The 22,165-nt window shown below is 34.0% G+C and overlaps 1 protein-coding gene across 4 annotated transcripts in view; it reads right to left on the reverse strand.

Moving 5' to 3' along the window:
• The window catches only part of PHIP (pleckstrin homology domain interacting protein), a 187,256-nt gene that overhangs the window by 32,211 nt on the left and 132,880 nt on the right, over positions 1-22,165 (reverse strand). For all 4 annotated transcript variants that reach the window (XM_001365983.4, XM_007484241.3, XM_056818518.1 and 1 more), the window contains 8 exons: positions 19,829-19,905; positions 17,245-17,476; positions 10,737-10,856; positions 7,976-8,083; positions 7,136-7,260; positions 6,947-7,029; positions 3,266-3,377; positions 3,000-3,061 (listed from right to left, as the gene is read on the reverse strand). In XM_001365983.4, the coding sequence (XP_001366020.2) occupies positions 3,000-3,061; positions 3,266-3,377; positions 6,947-7,029; positions 7,136-7,260; positions 7,976-8,083; positions 10,737-10,856; positions 17,245-17,476; positions 19,829-19,905 (919 nt within the window). The remainder of the gene's footprint in view (positions 1-2,999; positions 3,062-3,265; positions 3,378-6,946; positions 7,030-7,135; positions 7,261-7,975; positions 8,084-10,736; positions 10,857-17,244; positions 17,477-19,828; positions 19,906-22,165) is intronic.

Genomic DNA, 22,165 nt, shown 5'->3' on the forward strand with positions numbered 1-22,165 from the left:
GAGCTCTGCAAAACAAATCTACAAGCCACCACCTCAAGGTGATGTCATAGTTATAGAAAAATCTATGGTTGAATGAGTCAAGAGTTCTCTCTTGCTTTTTTTGTTTTATGCTTGCTTGAACCCTTATTCATTTAGTTTTTGGCTGCAAGCTACTTTAGGCCAATAGGGGCATAAATTATGTAAACAGACTAAGTAGCTTCAGTTCATTTCCTGATTTGAAGATTACAAAAAATGTCATGTACTTTTGGTCACAGTAGAAAAGAAATTTTCTTTTTAATTATCTATTAAAATTACAATTAAAGTATTTTTATTGACTTCCAAATACTTTGATATGGTTTAACTTGCTCTAAAAATCAATGAGTCTTTTTCTTTTCCAAGCAGATTTTGTGAACTGACCTACTTAGACACCATTAAAATTCTTTTTCCTTTCGTAAGAGTCCAATGAATCCTGCCCAAATAAGTCTAAGTAAAAGAGAGACAACAGCTCAGCTGAGCTTCAAACTACTCACTTGAAGGCCCAGGAATCACTTGATCTTAACCCCTGGCTCTGGCTTTACTTTGTCCTCTTACTATTGAATCTGCAGTTGACTAGTTATGTTATATAATATTATTCACCTTAAACTCCTTTACCTCTTTGTCCTAACTACCATAATGCTTGAGCAAATTTAAACTGAACAGTATCAAAAGAACTATGTCATCATATGTAGTGAATCACTTTTTATCTAAATCCAACAAGCTTCTTAACTACTGCTACATAGCAGAACCTTTATTCTTCCTTGCTTGTGTATTCCATTTCCCCCTCAGAAGCTATTTCAAACTTTCTCTTTAAGCTCTCAATGCATCGTTTCAGGGTACAGGGCTTCATCTCCTGCTTTATTGAGAAAATGTTAATAAATATCAACTTCCTTTTTTTTTTTTGCCATTCTGTATCTTGAAACCCACATATCTCTTCACCCATTCTGTCCACTCTTTATCCTTTTCTCTGAAGAAGAAATTATGGCACCTAAGTGGCTCAGTGGTTTAAGAGGCAGGCCCAGAGATGGGAGGTCCTGGGCTCAAATCTGGCCTCAGTTACTTCCTAGCTGTGTGACTGGGCAAATCACTTAACTTACTTTGTTTAGCCAGTACCACACTTATGCCTTAGAACCAATAGAAAATATTGATTCTAAGGCAGAAAGTAAGGGTAGAAGGAAAAAAAAGTTGACTATTCTTAACAATTCTAAGATTTCTACTATGTGATCTCATTCTCTTTGGCATCTTCCAGGATTTTGTGCTATCAACACTGTTTTCTATCTCTCACATCGTGCTCAGTCTCTCTTTGCTCAACTTATCTTTTCCTGAACCCTACAAATATGCTAAAACTGAAATCATTGTTAAGAAAATTCCAGCTGACCTTACCATCCCCTTAAACTGTAGCCCTATTATATTTTGTCCTTCTCACTGCCAAATTCCTTGAATCATCTATACTCACTGCTTCTACATCCTTATTGCCCACTTCTCAATCTGAATTCTTCCCTTTTCCCAAATTCTTTTAAAGGATCTTCCCTCTGTTATTATTTTCTATTTAATTTGTATACAGCTTGTTAATACATACTTGTTTACATATTGTCTCTCACTGGATTGTAAGCTCCTTGAGGATAGTGACTATCTTTCACCTTTCTTTGAATCCACAACACTTAGCACAATACCTGACACATAGTAGTTGTATAATAAATGATTATTAATTCTCCATAATGCTTTAAAAAATAAACTTTGGAGTCAAAAAACCTGACTATTCCCTTTCAACCTTCCCTCTATGCCCTGTACCTAGCAAGTTTTGTCTCTACCTATAGAACATTTGTCTAGAGCCACTACTCCATTTCAAGTTGTCATCATCTCCTGCCTAAACTATTTTGATTGCTACCTAACTTGTTTCTTTATTTCAATTCTCTCCCCTTTCCAAACCAACGTCACCCTAGATATCAACTATGTACTCCAAAAACAAGGCTCTGACCTAGTCATTTGTCTGCATAAAAACCTTAAAAAAATCCCTATTGCTTCTAGGATAAAAAAATAATTTTATTAACTAAGCATTGTTCAGACGTTCAATAATCTAGGTTCCTCTCATTTTCCCTTCCTTTATTTCATATGATTCTCCCTAGAAACTTTATGTTCCATCCACACTAGATCACTAACCAATACATAACAAACTTTGATGCTTTTTATCATCCATCCATCCATCCATTTGCATATGCTTTTTTCTCTATGGCCTTGAATGAAGTATTTTCTCACTAAAAAATATCTATCAATCAATCATTCAGTAAACCTTTATTGGGCCATCTATATCAGTGGCAAGGGCATTTCTTCACCTGGTTCCATGAAAATCACAACTCTAAGAAAAATCAAAAGTTCCCATCTGTATAGTGTTTAAGATGTCCCAAGATATTTACATATATTATCTTACATGATGCTAAGGACAATCTTGTGTGGAAAAGGTATTACTATTATCTCCAAAGAAGAGATGAGTAAACAGTCTTAAAAAGCTATTTATTTTTTTTCTTTTTTACAAAATTACTAAGCACATTTTGAAACCAGATGTTACAGACTCCAATACCAGTACTCTATTCAATAAACTAAATTCCCTTTGTAGTACACTTAAATGTTAAAAATAGGTACCTTTATCTGAATATATACAGAATGTTAATTTGGGGAAGGAAACATGTCATTAAAAAAAACAATGTAGCAATGAAAACGAAAAATTTGCAGTGAGTTCAACAAGTCAAAAGAACTGATCTAAAACTTAAATTGCCATGTTTCAACTTGGATGAAAATTCATCATGGACATTATATTTTTCACACATCTTAAAAAAAATTTTTGGGGATGAAACATTCATTGAAATTTATTCAAATACCTTTTATTTCATAAAGATGACTGCTATTAACTCAAAAGTCCCTTTTCTACTAGTAAGGTAATTCATTCTCCTTCAGTTACATAGATCATAATCTATAGATACACATACCATTATTAGGAATAAGTTCCATATCCCAAGGGCTCATCTTTTCCGTATCTCCATTATCCCAGCTTAAAGGAAGACATAATACTTGTATTAAAATTCAAAATAAAATAATGGCTGAATAAAAAAAAATCATCATGAAGTTTTAAAAGAGTCACCATTTTAAGAGGTTGAATCATGTGTTCAATAGTTTGATTACTAGAAAGGAAATTTCAAAAGAAATAAGGTGATTCACCCCCCCACACACACACACACCCCATAGGTATATTTACCAGACATTGTAACATTGAAATAAACTATCAGGATATTCAGGCTGAAGAGGTTCCTGGCTTTCAATAGTTCCAAACCACCAAGCATCATCTATGACTGACCTGAAACGATCACCTGGAAAAGAAACAAACATGCAGGATGTTACTAAGAAATGTAGTCTTACTGCCCATTTTCAGAAAATACATCATTAGTTGTTTGTCCAACTGCCTCCTGTTGGAAATATCAAACTGGATGTTTACAGAAACTGAACATGTCTAAGACTGAACTCATTATTTCCCCCATTTCTCAACTCATCCCTTCTCCAGGCTTCCTTATTTCTATGAAAGGTAGTTATTCTTCTGGTTTTCCAGGCTGATAACTTTGGTATTTTCCTCCATTCTTCTTACTCCCTTATCCCACCTATTTATTGACATGTCAAATCTTACTGTTTTTATCTCTTATTATGACCTCTTCTCCCCACTTTCATGGCTTCCAAGCTTCAGATCAGGCCCTAACCATGTCACACCTAAATTATTGTAACTGTCTCTCCTAATTAGTCTTACTATCACAAGTCTCTCTTCACTTCAATCCATTAAACACACACATTGCTGCCAAAAACAATTTTCATTAAATATAGAACTGACTATGGCACTCCTTTATTTAATAAAGTAGTGCTCTTGCCTGTAAATGGAAGTATAGGTTGAACTTGATTTGCAAAATCTCTTCCAGTTCCAAGCCCCTAAGATACTTAAGACTTCAAGGGATGAAGGACTTTAGCAAGCTCTAATTATTAGGAAGTACCCAATTATAAGAAACAAAAATTTCTACACTCTTCAACTTCTACTGCTTGCTAAAAATTTTGTTCACAAGGAAAAGCAGAACAAGTCTAATCTTTATCTACACACCCTAAATACATAAGGATAGCTATTAGTTGGCCTCTTCATATCTTGTTAGCATGCATTATTGTCTCCCTTTCTCAAAAGACAATGATTCAGTCAAACTGGCCTACTTAGGTGTCCCTGTACAAAACACTCTTTCACTTGCAACCATGGTTTGCACAGACTGTTCCCCAAGTTTGAAATGTTATCCTTCACTTTCACTTTTTTAAATTCCTAGTTCCTTTCCAGAGGCCTGTCCTGATTCTTTCAGTGGTTAGAAGCCTTTCTCCCAATGAACTCATTTTGTGTATGCCCTATATCCTATATGTACACTGTATAACAGAGTAGAATATGAACTCCTTAGGGACAGGTGCTGATTTACTTTTATTTTTATAGTCTTAAACATGGTGTTTGACACTTAGGAGGCACTTAATATATGCTTGTGGACTGATTTTATGTCTCCTAAGTAGTTTTTATGAAGGCTAAAATTTCCTGATTGGTCTTTAGATCTCTCATTATTCTGTCTTAGTCTCATATCTTCTTCCAAAGATGAGTCAGAATCTCTTAAGTGGGGCAATACAAGGCAATCAACTGGGATTAGGAAGAAAATATTAAAACTTTTAAATTGGGGGCAGCTAGATGGCTTGGTAGATGGAGAGTCAGGTCAAGAGATGGAAGGTCCTGGGTTCAAAAGTGGTCTCAGACACTTCTTCACTTAAACCCCATTGCCTTGTCCTTACTACACACTTCTGCCTTGGAACCAATACACAGTACCGATTCTTAGATGGAAGGTAAGGGTTAAAAACCCCCCCAAATTATTAAATCAATAAAATGCCCAAAACATTTTACTGATTCATGGGATGAAATTTTTCTCAGCCATACCACAAGGCAGAAACAAGAACAATTTAATCAGATCTGAGAAATCAGCCAAAAGTTCAAATTAGAAATAACATTTGAAATAAAAGTTCTGTAAATTAATTATTATTGATGAACATTACTTTAGAAATATTTTAAAACTAAACTTCTATTGGCAAAAACAATATATTGCGTAGAAGAAGGAAAGTGAATTTCAATAAAACCTTTGCATAATGGATAGCAGAAACAGAAAAATATGTATAATACTAAGCCCAGACAGTGATATATTTCTTCAAATTATATCTATGTATTTTTCAGCTGTAACTTTTTACATCTCAAAGTCATTAAAACTAAGAATCTAAATAAACTACACTTAGCAAACCTTCAAGCCACTCTATTGATGGAAAATGGCAAACATATTATTAAAGAATGTTCAATAATGAAAATAATTTTTATGAAGATATATATAATATAATGGTGCTGAATTAGGTGACCTTGCCACCATTACTCAAATGCCTTCTCATTCCTGGAATATCCTTGTGTAGCTATGGCAAAACTTTCTCGCTGATGAGTACTTCCTAGAACTTTGATTTTGAGGAAGAGCCCATGTCAGCTATCCTTCACTCTTCTCCTACCCTACTGTGTGACTCTACAGACTTTGCCACCCCCATACCTCAGCTTTTCAATTCTATTTTCTGTGTTGTCTTCGTCCCCATTAGAATGTAAGCTCACAGGAGCTCTGGGAGGCTCTTACCAGGATGGAAGGGCTGAAAAGAATGAAGCTGGGGCCAGGCAGGAGAGTTTACACAGTTCCATTTTATTATCCTTAAGAGTTAGATTTTTATAGAGAATTTTCTGCCAAATTATTCTGTCATTAACATCACCTTAGAAAAGTGTTTCTATCAGATTACCCAAAGAATCTTGTTTATAAAGATGCAGTACCAGGAACCCAAACATTTCAAGGGGCCAAGAGTTCATTGCAGATAACCACCTCCAGCTCACATAACAGGGCCAGCCTTGCATGTAACCTTCAGCAGAGCACAGAAGTGTCTTCTTTAAGATTATTTCATGGTCCTATCTTACTAGGTCAGGCAGGTCCCAACAATTAAGGGCAGTTTTTCCTTATTTTATATTTTTCTTTTCTTTTTTAAAACCCCTACCCTTCTATCATGGAATTAATATACTATGTATTGGTTCCAAGGCAGAAGAGTGGTAAGGGCTAGGCAATGGGGGTCAAGTGACTTGCCCAGGGTCACACAGCTGGGAAGTGTCTGAGGGCAGATTTAAATTCAGGACCTCCCATCTCTAGGTCTGGTTCTCAATCCACTGAGCCACCCAGCTGCCCCTTGTATTTCCTTATAGTTTGTATTTTTTATCTCTAATAGCTTAGCACATAATATACACTTAGTAAATACTTGCTGACTTCACTTATGAGGTCAATTTCAATTCTTAAGATTCAGCTCTGAATGAAATTATCTAAATCTTTATCCAGTACTAAACTCTAATCAGCAGTACATAAAATATGCATTGACTCCATATTGAAATGAGTCCTTAAAGGGAGGGAAAAAATTAAAACTGATTTTTAACAAAGTGTTATTTTCAATATAAAAGAGGGAATCAATGATGAATTTTCTATTCAGCAAGCTATATTTCGATTTAATTTTTATCTTGTTACTGAACAACAAATGGCTTCCTATCTTAGAAAAATTTATTAATGACTTATTTTTCCACCAATCATTCTTAGTTATTCCATGTCTGTCGACAGTGACCTATGTAAAAGAAAGCAAAACTAGTCAATAAAGAATCTATTTCTGACAGAAATAACATTATGCTTCAGTAAGTCCTCAGCTCTCTACTCAGAAAAAAAAACAAATGTTTCATCATCTGAGACCAAAGGGATAAGTTGCCATTTCAAGTCATTTTGTATATGTTAAACCCATTCACATTTTAACAAACGAAAAAACTACCTACCTATATTCCACCGTCTATATTTTGCATCATCAAACTGTTGCCTTAAGACTAGAAAATCTATGACATCTGGCATGTCATGGTACCTAATTTGAAAAATGAGACAAAACCAAAATGTGAACAGACCGATTAAAGCCAATAATTTGAATATATTAAGATCTTGAAATTTTGGGGACTCTCAATGTCCCTTACTTCATTGTAAAGGCTCCTCCAGTCAGTTTACCAGTATCAGGATCTAGAAAAGCAAGTTTAAGGCAGCACAGTGTAGGCAAACCCACTTCATATTTTATGCCAACTATTTTCATCAATTCTTGTTCCTGGGGAGAGGAAGGAGTGAAAACAAGAAAATATCATACTTTTAATTTATATGTTTTGACTTAAAGTTTACTATTTATTAAGTTTAGCATTTAAAAAATATCTAGTGAAATGAGGATATAGTAACTTTCTTGAATCTTTCCGTTTTTGTTGGTATATACAGGTTATTTTATTAGGATAGAGAACTTCTGGTGAGGAAATTGCCTCCACCAAATTAGATCAACAACTGCTGTGCATCTTATTACAGAGTTCTTTGGGGGAGGGGGACGACTCAGAAGTTAGGTGATTTGTTAGGGTGACAGAGACTTTATTAGTAGAGGGTTTTTAAGATAGATCATCTAACCTTCAACTGTATTACTATATTCAATATGTCACACTGATTTTGAAGATGAGTGTATGAAATGAGTTTTTCTTGTAGTATTTAAGCATTTAAGATCAGAATGTCAAATTATGGCACATAAAGAGTTAAAGTTTTTAGCAACTATCTAAAATTAATCCCAATATATTATATTTCAAATATAAATTGCTGAGTCAATAAATTACACTGGTAAATTTACTGCAAAATCAAAGTAATATGTTAACTCAATTTTCAAGACAAAAAAACAATGCTATGATAAGTATCTAATATTATAGTAGTTTATTCTGACAAGATTAAATCTAAAAAAAAATGTTTAAACAAAAAAATATATATAATGAGAAAAAAAGATATCACAGTACCCGCAATTCCATCTTATGCCATGGCTGTTTTTTTGGATTAATGCTATATATTTTATTTTTTCGGGCCATTTCAACATACGCCTCATGTCCTTGTCGGAAATAGTAAACCTAAGAAAAAAACATTTTTAAACGAATCATGTTATATTGCAAAATTACATTGCTGTGTTGAATATCTGTCAAGTTTCCATCAGTTATACTGTCACTATTTAACTATAGGCATAGTAGCTCAATCAGTCCAAAAATTTTAGTATACATTATGTGCTAGACATTGTGTTATGTACAGAGGACACAAAGAAAGACCCTTGAGAAGGGGTGAAACAATTAACTGGGTATACATAAGATACATACAGAATAGAAAATGAGATACTAAGCCAAATGTTTGGGGGGGGGGGGGGGAAATAGCATCAAGAAAACTAAGAGGTCTACAAAGTATGGAGGGAAATTATGTGTAAGGAAATGGAGTAGAATATCTTATGACAGGAATAATACATTTGAATAGTGTGGCTGGATGAGTTTGTGGAGGGAAATAAAGTATTAGATTATTGGAAAGGTCTGAGGGCTATGAAAAACTTTATGTGATAAAAGAGGACTGTTTTTATATTTGAACCTAGAGTTAACAGAAGCCACTAGTTTATTGAAGTTCTGGGAGTTGGAGCTTGGCCTCTTAAAGGAATCTGACACAGTCAACAGATGGTAGGAATTCAGATAGGTGTTGTATGCAAAGACAGTTATACATGTGTAGATTTCCCCCCATTGGTTGCTGTTCAACAGAAGGTGGGGGTGAAAAAGATAAGAGTTATACATAAAGACAGGCATACTTATACTGGAAATTCTACTTTTGCCTATTGCAGGAAGAACAGGACGACACAATTTTTCCCACTCTTCGGTTGATCATACACATCTTGGGGTCAAGTTACAGCCCCAACTTTGGAGAAGAATAACCTAAGAAAGTTAAATGACTTTGTCCATGGTTAGATAGCATTGAGGTTAGGACTTGAAACCCAGGTTTCCTGACCATAGAGTTTGCCACATACTCACAACACCACTGCTTCTCAGGTCAACTGTTAGGAACTACATATAAATATAGATATGTAAAAAATAGCATATACATATACACACATAAGAATATATGTACTGGAAATACATAGAATTCTGATATAGATATATTTATATGTAATTTGATGTCTATGGTAATTTAGAAATACAAATAGGAAAAAGTAGTTCTCAGTATATATTCTTGCATACTATATTAATTTCTTAAGCTAAAAGTTGCAGATTACAGGAAAATTACACTTTATTGTGTACAACCAATTTGAAAAATTTGTCAAAATAATTTAAATACAATATTATTTTGAAACTCAAACATGAAAACTGAAAGGTACTGATGCATAATGGTTAGACAGGTAGATCTGAATCAAGTTCTAACTTTGACAAATACTAGCTATATGACCCTAGGTAAGACTCAAAGCTTTAGGTTCCCTATGACTCTAAGTTAGAGAACAGAAAAGTCTGAATTATATTAGCAGAGAAGTTTCCACACTAGCAAATTCTTATACAATAATATCACAAAATTGGGTAATAAAAAATATTTTTTAAAAACTTATAAATTATCTCTCAGTTAACTTGAATTTTCATCCAAGTCATGTCCACTAAATATGAGAATTCTCCAAGGCTATGTCCTGTGCCTTCTTCTGTTGTATTTTCTCTTCTCTTTCTATAGTATTTCATTTAGTGTTATCAGGCCCCATATTTTGAATCCCTTTGATTCAATCAATGTCTCTCTGCTCTCAAACTGGATGTTATGTAGACATCATGAACTCCACATTAAAACTGAACTTATCTTTCTCCCCCAACCCTCCTCCCCTCTTCCTAACTTCCTCATTACTATCAAGAGTACCACTTAGCCACCCCATTCTCCATATCCAAAGAATTGCCAAGTGGTATTATTATTGCCTTTGATAGGCCCAGTCCTGGCACTCAGTAGATACTTAAGAAATAATGGTTGACTTATCAATAAGATGTTTTTACTGAGCAAAAAGGATGAAGTAATTTTAAAATTCATGAATTTTAAAAAAGCATTACTCAAGAATAAGAATTCAAATAAGTATGTTTTTCAAACTCAAGAGTGCTACCAAGAGTAAAGTTCCTTCAATTTTGAGATTCTGAAATAAATTCCTTAATGTATATGAGTAAAGATTTTTATAAATTATTTTTTCTTAATATCATCTATTTATATTAGCTTAAGACATATACTGCATTTGAAAACTATACTATTTTTGGAGAAAAATATTATGATTTAGTTTCTTACTTTTATGCTGATACTACTGCTTTTAGCATCAAAGCAGCCAAATTTTTACATGATAGATTTATAGAATGATTTAATAAATCTGACAAATGTCTTAAAATATGGCACTGGACAATAAACCGACACTCTTATTCATTGCATGTGGACAAAATTATGGATTCTTAAGCCCCAGTTTATGAAATTTGATAAAAATTTTTCATTTACATACTTGAACGCTTTTAAGCAATGTTTCAAAACAAACAAAAATTAATGGATTATAATGTGTTGTGTGTACATAACTATATCTCTCTCTCTCTCTGTATAAATATAAGCACACACACACACATATACACAATATAAATACTTATGGCAGAATAAAATTTTTCTAATATAACCAGAAATTTCCGGAACTTTGCATTAAAGTGAATTATTTTAAAAGGACAAAAAATAAAGTCAATTCTTAACACAAAAAGATACCTCATCTCCCATTTGTGGTACAAATGGACATCTGCGAGGAGTAGTATCCGTTATCCATACTGAAGGCAACCATTCTTCTAATGTCAAACCATTTTCTGTCAGTTCTCCAACAGGCAACCTCTAGAGAATATTCACAAAATGAGATAAGTGTGTCCACCACAAATAGGAACTTATACACTGAGTAAATTGTGAAACTATATGAAAATAGAAACTTTAGTGCTTCAATATAAAATGCCTACCCCTCACTTAAAAAAAGTCAACCATTGCAGTGATAAAGTTTTAAAAAATTGATAAGAGCCCTTCTTACTCTAAATCTAAGATACTTAAAGTGTTAAGAATACATTTATTATTTCTTAGAGAAATACTAAGATTCCAAATTGCATTAAACAACAAATCTTTTTCTTAAAATAAGGATATGGGATGGATCAGTTGTCTTCATCAAACAGGCATTTTACTAGATACCTACAATGTTTAAGGCACTATCCTAATTTTAAGAAAATGCTATTGTATTAATTTTAAAAGAAAAATAAAAATTTTGACTAATATTTAATTTATTCTATCCATCCAAATGCTCTTTAAAAAAAAAGAAAATGGAATTAAGCTATTATATCTGAGGTTTTAGCATTTTAACCATGGTGAGATTACAAAGAAAAATACCAGAGAATCTTGAGAAGGAAACCTTAGTGCTTGTACAGTTCAACATTTTTCTCTATGCAGCAATCTCTTCCATACTATATATCTAACATACCTATACCTAGTTGTGTTTGAAAATTTTTACTAAAAAATAACTCACCATCTATCCACACAATTCATTCAATTTTTTAGTCACTCTAGCCAAAAAATCTGAAACAACATGTAACAAATGTACTCTCTTCTATAGTAGATATATTGTACGTCTACTTCTCTAAGTTAAATATGTTTTTAAATAAGTTTCGTATATGATATGACATCTAGATCTTTTAATCTCCCCCTCTGGATGTACCTTATTTGGCAGGCCAGAACTGTACAAAGTATTAAAGATACAGCCTTAGGAGTACAGAGAGAATAAAGATCATACTATTTCCTGTTATTTCAATGCTAGATTCCTATTAATACAATAATAATTAACATTATTATTTCTGACAGTTAATGGCTGTCCTCTGCCTTATCCTGTTTAATACTGTTATTTATATAGCTTAGGAATATTAAAAGCATTTTGTTTTTTTAATAGCCACATTATACTTTATGCCTCTTACTAAACATATGCTTAACCCCTCTCCCCCAAAACAAAAAGTATTTCCAAGCCAGCTATTGTCTCTCCTGTACCTATCAGAAAAACAGCTGGGGATCCAATTAATCCAAAACTAAACCTAAATGCATAACATAATACATCTATGTTTGATACTCTCCTCTTTAGCTTTTAGGATGACATTTTCCTCTGGTTCTCCTATCCATCTGACCACACTTTCTGCCTCCTTTGCTGGCTTCTGATACAGACTAAAACCTCTAACTATAGGTATCCCTCAAGGTTGTCCTGGGATCTCTTCTTTTCTCACTGTATACTTCTTCACTGAATTTAATTACCATTTTTATACATACGAATGATTCTTAAAATGACCTATCTTGCTCTAAACTCTGCGAACTTTCAATTTTGCATTTGTGACTGCCTTTTAGGCACCTGGAGCTGTTCAGCAGACATCTTTAACTCAACATGTTCAAACTAGAACTTTTTATCATTCCCTTCTCCAACTCTATTATTGTAGAGGATCAAGCCATTCTCCCAGTCAAAACCTAGTCTCACTCCCTCTCAATCCCCATATCCAATCTGTTACCAAGGCCTGTCCAACTTGCTTCTGCAGCATCTCTTGAATACACCTCTATTTCTACTCTGACATTGTCACTGCTCTAGTGCAGGCCCTCATCACCTTTCACCTGGAACACTGCATTCACTGGCAGGTAGATGGGCCTGCCTTAAGTCTCTTCCCACTCTAATCCATCCTCCATTCAGTTACCAAAGTAATTTTCCTAAAATATAGGTCTGGCCATGCTTCTTGAAAAATGCCACTGTTTCAAAGATCAACCATTAACCAATGTTTGGCATTCAAAGAGTATAATCTAGCCCCTCCACCCCCCTTCAGGATTTGTACATCTTACTCTCAACATATATTATTCAATTCAGTGACACTGACCCAACTGCCTATCCCATATCACTCTTCTGCTCTGGAATCAATACTGATCAATAGTGATTCTAAGAGAGAAAGGGTTAAAAAAAAAATCTGTTTTGATCTATGAATATATTGCTCGGCCAGTCAAAAGAAGGACATGAAGCCAGACTGGCAGCACTCCTTCCTAGAAATGCCATGTTGGATCATGGTGATCAATTCATTCTCTAAAAACTCAGAAAATTTCTGGTAAATAGTATGTTTTGGATTTTTGCCTTATATTTGTGTAAAAGTTATACTTTTTTGCATTTATGGCTTCTAGAATCAACTTTCAGAAAACTAGGACATTTGAACAAATGAACTTTTCTCTCATTTTGGGGGGGATATTCTCTGTGATTTCTCAAAGGTTTTGAACAATGATTGAGATTATATCTGAAAATATCTATAATATCTTAGCAAGTAATTAATCTAGTTTGAAGAGGAGTTCACTTAAAACATGCCATTGTTTTGGGATTTCCTATTAAGCTAACATGGGTTACAATTTCCACTTCATAGTCTTTTCTTTTGTTTTCAGTTCATGAAGACCAATTTTGCTAAGAGAGAAGATAGAAAAAATAGTTCTATTTTTACTCTCTGATGTTGTCTGGTAACAAACTTGGCCAATGTGGCAAGAACAATTTCTACAATGGATATCATTTCAGAATAGTCTAGAAGTTATTCCCTAACTCTGTGTGTCTGTGCACATGTGTACACATGCCATTTTGGAGATAAGAAAACAGAGGCAGGCAGGGGTTGTGATTTGCCCAGGAGAACTAGTAAATGTCTGGGGGTAGATTTTGAATTAGAGATTTCCTGAATCTAGGCCTTGGATTCTATACACTGAACCATAAACTAACTGCCTTTGGGAAAGACAAAGAAGCTTACCGGGAGACTTGGGTAAGGCTCAACTTATTAAAATGGCTTCTGGTTGCTTAAGGTCATACAAAAGGCCAGTTCCCCAAGAGTCAATAACCAGAATTTTGGGATATCCATCCACCTGAAACCATACAGACTCACCACTGAAAATAACAGAGGCTTCATTTATCTTTCATGGATAAGTAAATCTTCACTTGATAAAGTTAAATGGTATGATTTAAAGTATCTGATCTCATTCTGGCTTCAGTAAGACAGTCAACAAACATTTATTAAGTATCTTATCATTTGCCCAACATGGTGCTAAGAGCTGGAGATTGTAACAATAGACTCGAATTCAGGACTCCAATCCCCAGGATACTTTGCTCCACTTCTCCAGAGTGCTTTGTAATCAAACTGAATTCTTGCCTGGGCTAGAACACAAATGATTATTTAAAGGAGTTCTCCACCTACTGAGGGGGCATTTGGACTTCCATTTTGGAGCAGACATGGCTCTTTTCATAATGTAGGTGAGGTTGTGTCTAGGCCTCTCTGTGGCCTAGACACGTGTTTCTTATCCTGTATTTTCTTTAATCCTTAATCTTTAATAAACCTCTAAAAATATAATACTCCTTGCAGAGAGAAACTAATTTCTACCTGCCTCAGTTTCCTAAATTTTAATCTTTACAAGATATAAAAAAGAAGTAAAAAAAAAAACGAAAAGCAGTCCCTGCACTAAAAGAACTTATAACCTAAGGTAAGAAAACAAATATGTACAAACAAGCTATATATGGGGAAAGTTGGAAATAATTTAAATTGAGAAGGCACTAGAAATAAGAGGGAGTGGGTAAAGGCTTATTATAGATAGGATTTTATTGGGATTTAAATGAAGCCAGGTGACAGAGAACATTCCAGAGAAATTGGCAAAAGTCAGAGAATGCTTGGGGCTAGAAGATACAGATTGTCTTGTTTGAGGAACAATAAATAAGCCAATGTCCCTGGATGGAAGACTAGTAAGATTTAAGAAGAAAGGAAAGGTGTGAAGGGGAAGAATGAATGTGGTAGTATAGTACTATGTTATGAAGGGCTTTGATTACAAAGCTGAAGATTTTATATTTTATCCTTGAATAGGTTTCAAACTTGAACAGAAATACTTGAACCAAGTGTGGCCACAATAAATGTAGCAGATAATTCTGAAAATATTTGTGATTGTAATAGGCATTAAGCTATTAAAAGGGAATTCCCTACTTAATTTTTGATATATAACTTTTGAACAACTTGAAAAGTGTTCCCCAATCCCCATTTCTGGGGGAAAAAACTAGCAAAAAACCAATTGAGCAAGCTAATAAATAAAAAGAAAGGAAAACCAAATTGTTAATTCAAAGGAAAAAGATAATTCACATAAACTGAAGAGGAAATAATAGACATTATTTTTTGCTCAATTATATGCCAATGTAACCTGTAATTTATATGAAAAAGATGAATATTTACTAAAACATAAAATTCTTAAGACTATCATAAGAAAAAAAATAGACTATATGAAACCTAATATTAGAAAAAGAAAAAAAAAACAAACCTTGGCTTATAGGGGGCAGCTGGGTAGCTCAGTGAATTGAGAGCCAGTCCTAGAGACGGGAGGTCCTAGGTTCAAATCTGGCCTCAGCCACTTCCCAGCTGTGTGACCCTGGGCAAGTCACTTGACCCCCATTGCCTAGCCCTTACCACTCTTCTGCCTTGGAGCCAATACACAGTATTGGCTCCAAGACAGAAGGTAAGGGTTTAAAAAAAAAAGAAAAAAGAAAAAAGAAAAAGAGCGTTTAACTAGAATAAATTAATTCTACCCTATCTCTCCAAAAAAAATTCCCAGACCAGAGAGATAAATGATTTTAAACATGGCAAGAGCAATTCATTCCATTATAGAAACTGGGGGTGGGGGCAAGTAATTCTACAAAATTCCTTATATGATGCAAATATGGTCTTGAAACCTAAACTTGGGAATTAAAACTGAGAAAGAAAACTATAGACCAATATCCCTACTTAATATTGATGTAAACGTTTTATTTAGTTATTAGCAAAGCAGCTTAGAAAAAATATTAAAAATATCATATACTACTAAGTGGTTGGATTTGTACCCAAAAAAACAGGGTTAGTTCAGTATGAAAAAAATACAAATATTAGGCTACATTAAAACAAAAATCCATGATTACATTAACATATGCTGTAAACAGATTTTAAACAGCATTGAACATATTAAAAAATATCCATTTCAGTTAAAAGCACTTGAAGGTTTAGGACTAAATTGACTTTACCATAACACAATAAGGAACATCTATCTAAAGCTTAGATAGAACAAGTTATATATAACATAATAAAATTTTTTTAAAATGTATCTCTCTATACATATTTGAGGTTTATATCATAACTTGGAATTAACAAATATCAAATGAGTATTTATATATGTATAAAAAGTCAGAAAAAATAAAATGGCACATGACATGTAAGTCTTTAAGTTATAGTTTGCCTTTCTTTTTTTTAGTTACAACATTCCCTTACACATCATGCATGGCTTTCTCCATTGTAGTTTTAATATATCATGGATCAGCAAAAGAAATTAAATAGGAATTTTCTGGGAGTTTTGTGAAAGCCTTGGATTACATGTGAAAGATAATGCAGAAAAAGTTTGGAAACTTAACATAAATTTTACAATAAGGTATTATAAAAACCCCAAAAAAGGAAAAAAAAATATTGAGATGTTTCTATCATGAAGAGGTCAAAAAAATTTATGAGGATTTGAGTACCATGCCCCTAACCCTCAAAATATGGAAAGGATACCTGTAAATAAGAAGCTAAACCTATAGCTTTCAAAATCATTCTACTCATCTGTGCTTCTTTCTCCCCTTTTTTCTATTCTCTTCTGTGTAATTAAAAAAAAGATGTCTCAATAACACTCTTATAAACTACTTGGGGCATGTTTTCTACTAGTAGAATCTCAGAGTAAAAGGATAGAGAAATTTTCCCTGCTTTACTTCCATAATTACAAATAGAAGGCATATTAAGAACAGCTATGAGTGAAAAATGAGATATTTGTTTTGTGCTTTTACAAATTCTAAGTGCTAGTTATTTTCAAAAACAGTTAGATGGCGACCTTAGTAAGAGTGCTAAACCTGAAATCAGAAACATCTAACTCCAAATCCTGTCTAACTTACTAGTTGTGTGACTTTTCAAGTCACTTACCCATATCCTGCCTTGGTTTCCTGTTTTATAAAAATAGGGATGATAATACTAGTACCTATTTCCTAGAGTTCTTGGTGCAGATCAAATGAGAATATCTATGAAGTGCTCTGCAAACCTCATAGCATTGTATAAATGCTAGATTTTAATTTTATTTATAAATAAAACATAACTTCTATAAGAACAATCATGTTAGAAACACGATAGAAATATCACATTGTTTTAATGTTTATTATGATACTAACCTTTTGCTTTCTCTCTTTGGGCTTCTTTTTCTTTGGTGATGTTGGTCCATCTTTTTCTTCATTTCCTTTTTTTCTATCTTTTTTAATTTGCTTTTGCTTTTGCTTTTCAGATTCTTCTTCATCCTCTGAACTACTTTCTGCTTTCTTTAGTTTATGTTTAGGAACTTTCTTTGGTGGCTGCAAGTTAATTCCTGCATCAGCTGTCCAATCAGAGTAATCACTAGAGTAATCACTACAAATACAGATAGACCAGAAAATAAAAATCCTTAAGCCCTGCTTCTTTGAAATGAAAAGAATGAAAAAGTAAAATTATGAAAGAAAAAAACAATATATAGTTACTAGATTCACTAAAACATTGCAATGCTTTCCAACATGCCAACTTTTGAAAAAATTTTAAAATATTATGCGTGTCTAAACATTTCTAATTCCCATGCATGCTAAGAAAAAAATTGAAATTCTCCTTTTAGAAAAGTTCAACATAAAGGGGTGCCATAAGAGATAGTTACTAATACTTATATTTGACAAATGAGAACTTTTTTTAAATTCCAAAAAATGAAACCCATAACTTTTTGAAGTATCATTCTTTATAAGAAGAATAACTTTTTAATAATTTTTAGTATTTCAGAACATTTCTCTCATTGTTTATTAAGGCATGGAATCAACAGGCTTGTACACAATGAATACATTATCACATGGTCTTATACTGATATAAAAAATATAAAAGGCAAAAAAGGTTGGCTGATCATGCAAAAGAGAGATAAGTAATGAATAGACCTCGGCTATATGTATCAATCCCATCTTCCCAATACTAAGAGATGGAATAATACAGGGGAGACATTATTAATGAATTTGCAGGAGGATAAGAACAATAGTTGCACAGGATAGTCAAGCTTAGAAATGGTTTGTGATCTACAGATTTGGCAGAATATACACCAATGGATCACAGATCAACTGAATATCTTAGTCACAGTTATGAGACATACATTGCTGTATAGCATTATAGAGTTTATTCAGGTAATTAAACATATATCGAATAAATCTATAAGCATACTAAGCTCAGGAAGCTTCTATTTTTGGTCACTGATTTGGGGATTAAAAAGTTCCACAATTTTGAAGAGGTCTTAGGACATTCTATAGGCCCTACCATCATGGGAGGTACCACTGTGGGAAATTAGGGGAAAATTTATGGCATTATTAGCTAATGTGGGGAGGTGAGAAGGAAGGTGTATGCCCTGCTGTTATGCCAAGAACTTTTTAGTTGCTCTTTTTGAAGTAGAGAGCAAGAGTAGATCTCTAGGTAAATGAACTTCTTGGCTTTCTCATAACATACCATCTCTGGCAGGCTTACAGTCTACTTTCTTGAATGCTTCATGTATTTTCTCCCTTATATATGATGTGGACTTCAATGACAACACTGCTTTTATTTCTAATGTCATTAAATTTCACCCAAATGCTTTGCATCACATCACCCTGTGTAGTTCTTTCACAAAAATACCTTAATATACAATCCTGTAAGGTATAGTGAAATTTTTATTTTCTTTTATTCTGAACTGACATACTAAATAAAGTAAGCAATTCATACCAAGATTATGTATGAAATGCAAATTTCTCGATCAAATATATGAATTTACCCTGTAACTTCGGGATTCTTTCCTTTCTGTTCTCTTCTGAGCATTTTTTTCTTTTCTTTTTCTTTTTTTTTTAAACAACCCTATTCCTAGTTTCCTTCTAGCTCTCAGCTCGCCTTCAGGTAAGATGCTGATCTATACTGATAAAGGAAACTTTGTTTTCATTTTCACCCTGAGCACCATGGACTAATCAATAACAGCGCTACTTGGATTCTGGTCCTCACTGTGAGACCCACTGAGCCAAGCAGCCATGCTTGCCTGAGATTGCTGGCAAGATCACAATCTCTCACACAAAGGCCCTGCTGCTCTCAGCCAAAGGTCATCATTAAACTCCGAATACCCCCTCACTCTGAAGAGCAAAGAAGACCTTGTAACATCATGACTGAATGTACCAAATCTGCCTTTCCCCAGGAACAATCACCGTTTCTCAACTTGTTTACATCTGTAATAGCAACCCTGGTAACTTCATGTGTGAAGTCATTTCATAAACATCATCCTGTGGGAAAGTAACACCCCCACAAGAAAGTTGTAGTGCTTAATATTTTACTCACTATAAAAGTCTTTCTCTTTGTCACAATAAACAAAGATCATAGCCCCCAGTCATGGTGCTGTGATTCTTCCTCTCAGTCCTTCTAAGGCCTGCTGTACACACTCTTTCCTGTACTCCTTATCTCATTCTCTCTCTCTAGCTGCTAAGCCTCCCTAGCAGGTTAACTTTCATTCTCCAAGGCTATAATGTCCCTCAGATCCAGTCACTCATCACCATGGCTGCCATGCATGGCCAAGACACTTTATCCCTTTTTACCCTATCTTTTTCTTTTGAGTAAATTTTAACTTTCTAGAGCCATGCTGTAATCCTAAATCCCATCCCACCAAATTCCAGTAAAATTTGTAATTTCTAAAACTAGGCTTATGAAGCTTTATTTAAAAAAAAAAATAATAATTCAGTCATTTACCTTGAACTGCCATCACTGTGCCATGCTCTCTCTTCATCTTCTGATGTTCCACCACTGACGGCTACAATTTCACCTTCCTAATTAAGAGATATGTATTATGTCTTTATTACACATCTCTGCAAAAAATCTATCAGTAAAATCTAAAGATATTACTCACATTAGGGAACCATCAACATATAATCTATTTGTATTAACATTTAACATAAAAATACAGGTCTTATTCTCATAATAAACCAAGTTCTAAGTCACTCAGAAATTCAGTACAGTATACCTGGTAGTATTATCTTCAAAGGACTTTAAAGATATGTAAATATTTTTACTTCTGGCTCCTTTCAAGATTATCACCCCTTCCAAAAATCTTTCAGAAATTAAAAATATTTTGTGGACAATAATTAAATGTAATCGTCACAATTCCTTGTCCAATCAAAGGGTGTGCAAAAAGGGTCTTACAACTAGATTTTTTTCTACTGATACTTTTGGACTAACTTTACTACATAGAATTATTTAAAACACATGTATTTATTTTTACTTATCTAATATTAATAGACTAATAATCAGAGATTTATAGCTAAAATTTAAACTGCTACACCAAAAAAACACAGAGTTAAGAACCTCCCAAAATCTTGGCTTAACATTTAAAACTGAAAATTATGGAAATTCTTGTACGTGACAAATGCAGAAAACTAATAGTTCCCTCTCAGAATTAGAGTAAAAGCAATTTCCTGAGTTAAGAGTCATAATTCTTTTAATACATTATTTAGTACTGAATTCTGTTATGGTTTTAAATCTTAAGGCATCATTTAAGTTGCATCAATCAATAGAATTATTCATTGTTCCTTTCTATTCTTCAAGGTATATGTATCAAGAAAGCTAAAAGGCACTCTGTCATAGCCTTCTCTATAAGTGACATTAAACTGAAATGTATTCCTGGACCAATCACTAGAGTACATTTTAGTAACTTATTCATTGATCTAATACAGAGGGCACTACTTTTTTTCTTTCCTCTTGGTCAGAATCTAAAAGAAATTAATCCCAGAATCTTGTCATGAGTGGATTGCCACAAAAATTTCAAGTTATAATTTTAAAATTTATTCCTGTTTAAACTTTAAAAACACTTGTAAGGATTGTTAATGAAATAGGCTTTGGTGTTATTATAATGATGGTAAAATGACCTAAAGGGAGCTTGTAGTAAAAGAGAAAGAGATGTTGAAAGGTAGGTGCCTTGATAGGATGGTACCTATTCTCTCTCACTCATTGCTCCTGGATAATGCTATCAAGAGATGCTATAAGAAATTGGGGATCCCCTATTGTGAGAGGGTGATGGGCAGTTGAAGGGAGGTCTCCCCTATCAGGTGAACTGGAGGTACCCCCAGATTTCCTGCCACAAGGAGGTTGAGACAAGCTTCCCCTGAGTCCTCCACTCAGCGGGGGGAGAGGTCTTGATTGCTCTGTTAAAGTTGATCTATTGCTTCAGCAAAGTTACCTTCCCTAATCTCCAAGAATATACCACTTGAATAAATACCTGCCTGAAAAGTAAAAGGTTAATAGACAATAGTCATAAGGCAAGTAGGGAGGTTGGAAAGAGGGAGTTGGGATCCCTGATTTGTCCCCCTAAATAAGATCTGTCATTCAAGTAGCCATCCAGCTGACTTGAGTTTCTCCTTCCCGTCCCACTAATTCTCTCAACTATTTATAATATTACTGGACTAATGAATAGTCAGAGCAGGTACAAAAGGGCAAAGGGAGAGAGCCAGGCTCTTGGGCAGAGAGTTCTCAACCCTCCGGAGTCTGAAGAGTCTGATACTCTATTGAGATGGTCCTTGAGGTATCAGATTGATGAAATGACATGGCAGAAGTAGTTTCTGAGCAATATATAGATGAATCCTTTTATGGCTCTTGGGAAGGTCCCCAGAAAGGAAATGTTTCCTGCTTGTTCCAAGTCTCTGCTCAAAAGCCCAGAATTCCTTCAGGAGTTTTTGCCAAGTCCCTTCTTCTTGCCCAGCACCCTCTAATGCCAATGATTTTTGTTGTCACTCAACTCTTCTTGCAAAATCCCATCTTTCCTTACCAAAAAGCTTTTTGTTTCTTGCAACTTTCCAAAGGTTGCACTGGGATTAACTTATCGGGAAATATTAAAGTCTAACCCTAACTAATGTTTCCAACCCCAAAATAACAAATATATCTTATTTAACCCATCCTACACTATGCTAAACTAAAGCTACCTCCAAGGAAGGTGTGTGGGGAGGTGTTTTGGGAAGGGACAATTTGTTTGGGTTACATAAAATTTCAAAGTTGAAAACAGGAGTTTGATAAATGTTTTACATAACAATATTTGTA

This window comes from Monodelphis domestica, chromosome 2, assembly GCF_027887165.1.
Source record: "Monodelphis domestica isolate mMonDom1 chromosome 2, mMonDom1.pri, whole genome shotgun sequence".
In the NCBI taxonomy this organism is placed as follows: Eukaryota; Metazoa; Chordata; class Mammalia; order Didelphimorphia; family Didelphidae; genus Monodelphis; species Monodelphis domestica.